Here is an 11,010-nt window from a genome sequence, read left to right as displayed (position 1 = left end):
TAATTGCACACCCTTTTATAGTGATATCTAATTGCTTTTTTTTATATATATAAAATAATGGAATTCGAAATAAAAAAAAAACATGAGTGGCAACTTCATATTTCTTATGAAAAGTTTAGTTTGGTCCCCGTTCTTTTCAATCAATAGGTAACCAGTCCTTTTAGCTGTCAGAAATTCAATTTTAATATAAAATTTTATTTTATTTATTTTTCAGTTTTTTTTATATAAAAAAAGAAAGTTGTCAATGACGTTGGTTTCAACCACAAAAATGATCGATCTTGGTATCAATAAGTTTCATTTGACAAGAAAAGTTTCACCTAAGTGTTATTTTTTCTTGACATGATAGATCTGTCTGCTAAAATATTTTCAAGATCGGGTTGATTTTTTAGTTTTTAAGTCATTTTTAGGTTGTTTGATGCCATAAATAGATTTATTAAGGAGTTTTAGGCTAAAATAATTTTTTCATAAAAGAAAAAACCAAGACCTTGATTTTTTGGCCACCTTCTGGTCATCAAATTTTACAAACAGCAGATGATGCTTTGTTTGCTTTTTCTAAAACACAAAAAAAGTTATTTTCCCTTTTAAAAATAATATATATATATATATATATACACACACATATACACACAAGGCTAGACATGCAGGCTGAACTTGAAAGCTTACATGTCTGAATTTTTTTTTTGAAGGCCCTGCCACACTGGCCCACATGACTAGGTTTCCTTTTGGCCTTTTATTTTATTTTGTTTTTTATTTTATATTTGGGTTAAAAGTAAATTTAATAAAATAATCATTAAAATTGGTTGAGTACATAACTTGAATTGTAGGTTTAACGAGTTAACCCCAAAGTCTAGGTCAATTTAATATTTTTTTAAAAAATATGTCAGATTGAATTTTTTTAGGCACTTGATTTATTTTAAATTTATATTCATAATGTGTTTTTTTTTCATGTTAGATTAATTTATTCAAATTTGATTCTTACATGATTGTCACAATCTCGTGATCATGATGATGGATGTAGCTGGTTGACATGGATTGAGTCGAGCCGCTTTAGAATGTCAATATTATTTTTATAAAAAAGTCATTTTGTAAAATTTTTGCTCCTTTAATTTGGTTATTCTAGTAACATCATTTAGATTTTTTAAAATAAAATTTGTTTTTCTATTTTTTATCCTATATTATTAGGTATAAAATAAATTAAAAAAAATTAAACACATTAAATTTCATTACTCGAATTACAGGTTTGATAGATTAGACTACCAAACATAAGACAATAAAATATTTTGTAGGCTTAATTTTTTTTAGAAAAAGGATGCCATACCAAAAATAATTTTAAGTATTTGGTTTAATTTGAATGGGTATTTATAATATGTTTCATTTTAGATTTTATAGGATCAATTTGATTTGCCTTTTATTGATTTTTTTATTATCTTTATTTTTTAAAATCAAAATCATATTATTATCGCTAATTCAATTTATCAGGTTTAATGAGATTGCCAAATAAAATTTGTAGTTGACACTTTTTTATGTTTTAAAAACAAGATGGTTAACCATCTAGGTGGTGATCCAATGGTAAGAGCTTGAAATTAAGAGGTTTGCTCCTTCTGTGGTTTCAGGGTCGAGCCCTATGGTTGCTCATATGATGGTCACTGGAGGTTTATATGGTCGTTAACTTAGGGCCCGTGGGATCAGTCGAGGTATACGCAAGCTGACCTGAACACCCACATTAAACTAAAAAACAAAAAACAAGATGGTTCGATCATCAATGGATTAATAAGTGGTGATTAATGTTACTTTATTTATTTGTAATTATATTTAAATTAATATAAATAATCAAAATGGATATAATAAAGAACGAGATTCATGCCAATAAGATTCTCATCTTTGTATTTACCTTGCTTTTTCAGGTTTAGTTTTATATTTAATTTAAATCTAATATCCTCCTATAATATCGTATTATAGAGAACTATAACATAATCTTTCTGTATGCCCGCACAAGTTATTAACATGTAGGTCCAAATTGAAACATTTTTCATAATCGAGGACTATAACTGTAGTTTGCCCACATAGATTTTTATAATACCTGCAAACACTTGCATCACTCTCACTCTCACTCTCACTCTCTGCTACTTTCCTCTTTCCCTATCTGAAAAAAGAAGAAGAAGACAGTGCAAGAATGTGGAAAGCGGTGAAACACTAGAGAAAGAGAGCGACTGGCTAAAAAAGAAGAAAGCAAATTTTGAATGCTAAAATAATGCAGAGATTTCCATTCCTACTATGGACTCTTCTTTTTTGCTTAGCTTTCTCTACTTGTATAGCCAGACAAGGTAAGAAGCTTTCTCTGCTGAACTTAATTGGCTTTTTTTTTTGTTTCAGTTCCTGCTGTAAAGATTGATTCTTCGTTGTTAGGGATTTGGATTGTTGATTTGCGAAGTGAATTTCGTGTTATCGTGAAAGGTGTTGATGATTATAAACTGTTTTCTGGTTTTTAAGTTTCTTGCTTCTGATTAAGAGGAGTTGTTTCGGTTTTGTTGGTTTTTAGTTTTTTCTTTTAGCGTTTGGATAGAGGAGCAGAATGGGAAAACAGTGTGTGTGTGTTTTTGTTATTGAAATCTATGGTTATGGATATGGAGTGGGTGTGATTTGGATCTGTTTGATTGTTGAGAAGGTGTAGGAAAAGAGAGGAAGAAGGAAGTTTTACGTTTGGAGTTTTTTCTCTGTTATGTATTTGTTGAGAAAGCAAGAATAATTGACTAAATTGGGACCTGTACAGCTATTTGGTTTAGTTATTCTTGATTCAATATTTTATTGGGAGACAAGAACATGAAACATAGAGTAATTTTATGATGCTCATGTGGTAACTAGTGGCATCCTGCCCACTTTAATGAAAGAGATGAATACAAGTAGAGCAAAGAAATTCTAGGTGTATATATTCTTATAATTTTTCGTGGGTTATGAATTTTATTTTCTCTTTTTTCTTATGTCTATCTCTTTCTTTAAGTGGGCCAGTTAGTAACTAATAGGATGACACTAGTTACTCTACCTCAACGCATAAAATTTTCCATGAAACATATTATACTGTGATGTATATGGAAAATTGAAATGGCAAGCGAGAGAATTCTTTCTTTCTTTATTTGTTGATTCATTCTGTTGTTTTATTCGGATAGTTGATCATTTCTGTAAAATTGTCCAGTAGACCGGGCCATTAGATTCTAGAGCAGAAACTATTGATAGATTGTCATTTGCTTAGTAGTAGCTTAGACAGCGAAAATGTGTGTAATATGTTGGGTGCTAATTCACTTTTGCAACTAGACATTGAAGTAACAAGGAATATCTGGTTAGATATTTGCACAACTTGAATCATTTAACAAATGTGAGTTCAGTCTTGTATGCTTGAATGAAGTGCTAGAGGCTAGAGCAATGAATATGTTTGCTTTGACATTATATAATCCATTCTTCTTTTTCAATGTTACTTAATAGATTTCTAATCTTCCTACAGCACCTTGGGTTATGCGCATAAGTTGTGGAGCTCGCGTGAATGTTCATACAGCACCAACCAATACACTTTGGTATAAGGATTTTGCATATACAGGAGGGATTCCAGCAAACGCAACACGCCCAAGTGACATCAGTCCTCCACTAAAAACTATTCGCTATTTCCCCCTATCATCAGGTCCCAACAATTGCTACAATATTAATAGAGTGCCAAAGGGGCATTATACTGTAAGGGTCTTCTTTGGACTAGATGGACATCGTAATTTTGATAATGAACCATTATTTGACATTTCCATTGAAGGCACCCAAATTTATTCTTTGAAATCTGGTTGGACTAACCATGATGACCAAGTATTTACTGAAGCTTTAGTGTTTTTAACGGATGGAACTGCCTCTATCTGTTTCCACAGCACAGGTCATGGAGATCCAGCAATACTTTCCATTGAGATTCTTCAAATGGAAGATAGAGCATACTATTTTGGCCCAGCATGGGTTCAAGGGATAATCCTTAGAACAGCCGCCAGATTGAGCTGTGGTAATGGGAAACCGAAATTTGATGTTGATTATAGTGGGGATCACTGGGGTGGGGATAGATTTTGGAGTCCAATCAAAACTTTTGGCCAGGGATCTGATATAGCTAGATCTACTGAAAGTGGCATCAAGAAGGCTTCAAATGCACCAAACTATTATCCAGAAGCTCTTTATCAGACAGCCCTGGTTAGCACTGATACTCAACCAGATTTAGCATACACAATGGATGTGGATCCCAATAGAAACTACTCGATTTGGTTACACTTTGCTGAGATTGATTCTTCAGTCACTGCAGCAGGGAAAAGGGTATTTGACATTTTGATTAATGGTGTTGTTGCTTTTGAAGATGTAGACATTGTCAAAATGAGTGGGGATCGGTATACTGCCCTTGTACTTAACACCACAGTCACTGTTAGTGGAAGAACTCTGACGATCGGTTTGCATCCTAAAGAAGGCAGTCATGCCATAATCAATGCTATTGAGGTGTTTGAGATTCTTACAGCTGAGTCCGAAACTTTATTGGAAGAAGGTGCATATACCATCTCATTCTTAATAAAATTCCTGTTTATTTCTATTCAAGGAATATATAGGGCGCACTAGAATGAGGCTTGCTACATGCATATACCCCTAAGTTGTGGAAGTTTGCAGAATTAGAATTCTTTCATTGCTTAAAAAAATGCATATAAATACCATATCAAGTAATGTATTATTCAACACTAAGTTGACTTTTGATGGGCATTGATCCTAAGCTAATCACGATTTTACCTATTAAATTGGCACTTCTCTCACTGACCATCTTGCATATAACAAAAAAACAAAAAAAGTTGAAGTTTGACGCAATTGATTAGCAACCAAAATCTTCTCATGGTTGCATCATGAGGGTTTTGGATCAATTTGTTGTAACCTCTTGTTTGGCCATTATTTAAAATGGGCTCCTAATTACCTTACAAATTGTGTCACGTTGTTGGTTTATGTGACATGACATTGGTGCAGACCTTTTTATCTTCTGCTGTTTTGAAGTCTTAGATGCAGTTCTGCAGGTATTTAGAAGAAACTGTTCAAACACATGTTTCGTTGCTATAGATCTGCCATTGATCTTCATTTCATAAAACACACGTTTTGAAGTTTGTCTTATGGTTCTTTTTGCTCAGATTTATTATATAGATAGGAAAAGCAATTCTGCAAAAAGTTCGGAATGTGTAAACTGTTACTAATCTGAATGTTCTTTTTATCAGTTAGAGCTTTACAGTCATTGAAGAGTGCATTGAGCCTTCCTCTTCGGTTTGGGTGGAATGGTGATCCATGTGTTCCCCAAGAACATCCATGGAATGGAGCAGATTGCCATTTTGACAAGACTAGCAGCAAATGGTTTATCGATGGACTGTACTGTCTCGATCCTTTTCCTCAAATTCATTTTTATTCATTTTTCACTATGATTTATCTGAACCACATATTGTCTTTTATTGAATCCTTCTTATTATTCATTCACGCCACTCATTACCTTCTCAGTGCTTTATTCCACTCAAAGTCATAAAACTTTTAATTAGTTCAGCATTTTATTGTTAAACAAGAAATCTTTCTGTGGTGCTCATAATACGTTTGCAAAGTTTGTAACCTTGTTCGTGCATTCAAACTCACCACCTTCTTAATGGTTTATCCATACAAAATGTGCAGAAAATGTTAAATAGTTTAGCTTCGCCTTGTTTTTTTTTTGCTGAAGAAAAATCTCGGGTACTGATAATAAATTTAGAAAGTACTCAATCTTGGCATTGTTCAAAGACATGATGATTGTGCTGTTCGCTTTCTGGTCTTCTAGTTTAATATATATAAAGGGAAGTTATGTAATCCATACTAAGAGGCTTCCTGAAAAGCATTTCTCATTCCGCACATACTTTCAGGTGAGAAATAAAAGCTCTAAGTAATATACATATCTGTTGACAGACTTTATATTAAGAATTTTACATGAAATAAATATGTTTCATTAAGTTAATTTGGAGATCTACTACTAATAATACCTTCGATTTTTTCCTATATTTGGCTGATTCATAGGTCACTTCTCCAGTTAATTTGACATTAAAATTATTAATTTAATTCTTGTTATCTTAAGATGTCAATATTATCCATCACTTAATACGGATTACTTCTTCATGGTCAGTTCCCTTGACAACCAAGGTTTGAGGGGTTTCTTGCCAAATGACATATCCAGACTACGTCATTTGCAGAACATGTAAGTTTCTAGCACTTATGGTCCTCTTCTTGCAACTAAAACTCAGACCTTGTAATATTTAACTCTCTGTTTTCATCTCTTAATTTGCTCCGACTTTCTACATTTACAGAAACTTGAGTGATAACAGCATCCGGGGAGCTGTTCCACCATCAATCGGAACAATACCTGGGTTGGTAGTACTGTAAGTCTGCTTATCCATTTACCCCATTATTAACTCATATTTCTACACAAATAAAACTGTTCACTGATGATAATAGCTTCCACCAAAGGAGCTAATGCGAGTGTATGCGACAGAGACTTGATAAAATATGATTACTATATGATTATCTTGCATTATCATTTATTTTCTTAGAAACAATTTGCTTATAGTAGTTTGTCCATTCAAATCCTTTGTTCCTCCAACCAGCCACATCTCCTGCTTGCTTTAACAACAAATAGAACTTTACTTTTTCACTGATTTTGCATTTGAATTATTTGATAAGATGCAAAATGAGGAAGTTGATGTTTGCTTAATTCAAATTCATAGCAAAGTCCATGATGCAACTCGCATTTAGCTGGGTTTGATAGGACATAAATATGTAACTTGTGCTGAAGATTTTCACGTAGGAAAAATTAGCCACTGCTAGCACAAACAAATAAAATCAAGTGAATATCCAAGTAGTCAATGTATAATGGAATAAGGAACACAAATTTTAACAATAAAAATTATATAATTGTGGCATAGAAGGAGCACAGCCATAAAGGCAATTCAGCAATCACTGTGAAAATCAATTGGTGGTTCGTATTAGTTTGTGCATGCATGGTATCATGGATAACTTGATCTTTCCCCACTAAGTATGCAGAATGGTAAAGAATTAGAAAGAAAGAAATACTTAATGAAAAAGAAGCAAATATAGTTTCTTGTTGCCTCCTCTTTCTGGTGTTAGTAGTCATATTTTGTCAGTAATGTGATCCTGTGCTCGAGGAAATGTGCAGTCAGCATAATGTCAATTTGCAACCCTTTTTTTTTTTTTTAATTAACTTTGTTTTTAGACAAAAAAGAAGAACAAAGAAAAGGTGATTCTGCTCATGTGGAAATGTGAATCAACTCAATGTTAACTTCTGGGTGAAACACCAGAAGCTGGATGCAAATAGAAGTGCATTTTCCAATCCTAATCATGTGATTTAACTGTACTAATAAAATGTCTGATCATATCTGTTGCGTACAGTGACCTTTCATACAATTCCTTAAATGGATCAATTCCTGAAAGCCTTGGACAGTTGACATCATTGCGAAGACTGTAAGAATTTTCTTGCAGTTAATTAATCCACGGAAGTATATATTCGAACTACAATTTATGCTGTTATGGTACAGGAATCTCAATGGTAACTCTCTGTCTGGAAGGGTCCCAGCAGCGCTAGGAGGAAGACTTTTGCATGGAGCTAGCTTCAAGTATGCTGCAACAAGTGTTGCTCTTTAATATTGCTGGCTTTGAATGGAATACGTATCATAACATGTTTATGATATGTTGAATATGTTTACTTAGACTATACTTGCATCCTTTGCTTATTTTTATCACAGTGAAAGAAAAAAGCCATAACTAAATTTCATTTATAACCATGTCTAAAATTATACTTACTGTAGTTTGTGCAGTTTTACAGATAATGCAGGTCTTTGTGGCATACCTGGGTTGCGTACATGTGGCCCTCACCTTTCTGCTGGTGAGAAAATTGGCATTGCATTTGGTACATCCGTGGGATTCCTTCTAATGGTTATCTGTTCAATGTGTTGGTGGAAAAGACGACAGAATATTCTCCGTGCACAGCAGATTGCAGGTAAAGGTTTTCATGATAAACTCAGATATACATACATGATAGCATAATTTGGTTTCCTAACTTTTATTGATCAGTGATTTTAATGGCAAAGATACATCAAAAAATAAAGTGGCACGCAAAGTTAATTATAAGCAACACCTAGATTCTATTCCCTGTGTATAAGAGAAAAAATAGTGTTGTCTCAGACATGGTTGTGGATGAAGTGCTCGAAAGCACAAATCTGCTTGATTTTCTCCTCTTTGCGAACTTACAGTGTGCTTTCTCTTGTTTACAGAAAGAGGTGCCCCATATGCAAAAGCAAGGACGCAATTATCGCATGATATCCAGATGACAAGGCATTATAGTCATGGCAATGCTCGGACAGCTGCTGAGAACGGGCCTAGCTTACTATCATGATACAGTCCATTTTAAACTTGCTCCTCTGCTGGTTTTTGGATTCTGATTAGTTTATTTCTTAACATGAATCCACCCACTTTGATTTGAACTCCCATTCTTGTGGAACTCAGGGTTCTGCAAATTTTCGTTTGGTTAAGTTTGGAGAGTGAGAAACACCAATCGAAGATCCTATCCACCTTCAGGGCCACCGAATGTCATATAGAATGAAAAACCATACACGCTGCTTCAAATCTGCAATTTTTTTGGCTCAGTACTGGCTAAGGAAGGTTGTATGGCTTCGAAGCACTGATACATAGTGATATCAAAATGTTTCCTTTTTTTTTCTTTATTTTGTTTTTAGGTTCATAGGAAGAGTGTTGTAATATATCTCCATGAAGTCACAAAACTATGATCTAGATCAATAGCGGATACACATGTAATTCCCATTAACTTTTTCAGCTGTTCGTAATGGTTCTATCTTGCTATGTTTCTCCAGAAGAATACAAGTGAATGCTTTTGTGCAAACAAGCACTTGTATTGATTCCCACTAATTTTGTGTCTTATGCGTTTGTTTCTTGAACATAATAATAATAATATGAAGGAGACTAATCTATACAAGAACAAACATTCTTGAATACCTGGAATTGTCACCAGTTATGCTTCTCGTTGGAAAATGTTCTGGGCATTTCCCTTTGGGCTGGGAAGCTAAGCCTATTCGTTATGGCGAAGCAATGATCCGGACCGAGTATAGCTTCAATTGCTTTCACTCGGGTTGGAGTTGAGTTAAAAAGTGACCGAGACACAACTTTTCGGCTCACTCTATATCTTGCGGTGAGCTATTTTTCTAGCAGTAGACGGCCCAATGCCGACATGCGTCCATATTCGGAGGGATAATAGAATATCTTGTTGACAGAATTTTTTGGGAGAACTGAGGTGCAAAGATACTTTTGGTTTTCTTAAAATTTATATTCTCCGCATAAACTATAAATTTTAAAAAAATTACGATTTCTAAAAATCTTCTTAAATAGATATAGAGGTTTTTTAGGTTTTTTTAAGATTATTTAAAAATTAGATATTTTTATTGGCTTTGAATATTTACTTCAAGGAGGTCGCAAACCACAAGTCAATCAAGTATATAATCTGTAACAGTAATTTACATGAACCACCAGTAAAAAAATTTCTAAACCCTTTTAGGTGAGGGAGATTGTTATATATTTGAGTGTTAGTTCTTTTCTTTTGTATTTAAGTGTTTATATACTCTATTGTATTGTATAGAAAATAAGAGTCATAACATTCTATTTATAAAGAAACCTAAAAATCATATAAATGATAAAATATCAATTTTTCTTTTAAATAACATCACATATTATTTTAGGATAATTATAAAAATTTATTCAATCAAGCCTTACTTGATTTTTTTTAATTTAGAATTGTAATCTCTTGTATTAATTACATTCTAGTCTTTAATTTTTAAAAATTATTTACAATCAAGTCACACTTGATTAATCATCTCATTTTAATTTATGATTAATGTTTCTTATGTGTGTGACCATTAGATTCCCTAATAAGTTGGCCTAAATATGAATTGTAATACTAAATAAAATAAGAATAAATAAATTAAACAATTTAATATATTATCAATACAACAATTGATTGATTTATATTTGAAGATCAAGTATAATACCTAGTAACTTGTCATGATCCTTAAAATATTAAGAAAGTCATAAGTGGTTTGACTTGATCTTTCGGTGACCAGTTTTTCAATGTAATTATTATTCCTTCATCAAGAATATTTCTATTTAGACATTATAGCATAAAGTATGTCTACTTTGTTAAATTATTTTAATTGTTAACTCTATCGTCATTGATTTTTTAAATAAGATTTGAAAATCTTTTCAAATTTCATCTAACATTGGTTAAGGATTTAACAATCAATACTATTTGAAAATAGATGAAATATTTTCTCTAATTCATCTAAGAGGACGAACCTTCTCTTGATCACTCAATTACCTTCATATAGTTTATGTTATACCTAATATTTGCTTGTTTTTTACCCTTGATTAGGATAACATGTAGTCATGATCAAATCATAATACAATCTATATAAAATAACTTTGTGATCTCAAATTCAAGTATCACTTACAAAACTACCACGTAACATTTTCATAAACGTAGATGATCTCTCTATATGGAATTATCTTGCGGATCAATTCAATACACATGTCATCTAACAAGCATCTACATATTAGTTTCAGGTATCTTTCATACCTCAATTTATGAAAGCAACTGCTTCATTTCATAAAAAAAGTAACATAATATGTATCGGTCTCAACAACTCTAATTAATATTCAGTTTTAATATAATATTAATCAAGAACAATTATGAATAATGTTTTGATGCAATACGAATTTTATAATTATAACAATTTTTTATGTTTTTTACAAAGTATTTTTATCCTATGAACTTTACCTTTATTCTGGATTCAGTAATTAAATATTAGATTCATTAATTAAATATAAATAAATATTAAAAATAGAATAAACTTTTATTAACAATAAATATATTTTATA

General features: G+C 32.3%; 1 protein-coding gene across 1 annotated transcript; it reads left to right on the top strand.

The window, feature by feature from the left end:
- The first annotated feature begins 2,098 nt into the window (after positions 1–2,098).
- Positions 2,099–8,991, top strand: LOC133699329 (receptor-like protein 4). Its single transcript, XM_062122552.1, has 9 exons — positions 2,099–2,324; positions 3,497–4,552; positions 5,259–5,406; positions 6,179–6,250; positions 6,360–6,431; positions 7,459–7,530; positions 7,605–7,682; positions 7,884–8,065; positions 8,340–8,991. The coding sequence occupies exons 1-9, from the start codon at positions 2,252–2,254 to the stop codon at positions 8,459–8,461; spliced, it is 1,875 nt and encodes a 624-aa protein (XP_061978536.1). The 5' UTR covers positions 2,099–2,251; the 3' UTR covers positions 8,462–8,991.
- The last annotated feature ends 2,019 nt before the right edge of the window (positions 8,992–11,010 follow it).

The sequence above is a fragment of the Populus nigra genome, chromosome 7 (assembly GCF_951802175.1).
Source record: "Populus nigra chromosome 7, ddPopNigr1.1, whole genome shotgun sequence".
NCBI lineage: Eukaryota > Viridiplantae > Streptophyta > Magnoliopsida > Malpighiales > Salicaceae > Populus > Populus nigra.
This window is presented reverse-complemented; position numbering and strand designations above follow the sequence as displayed.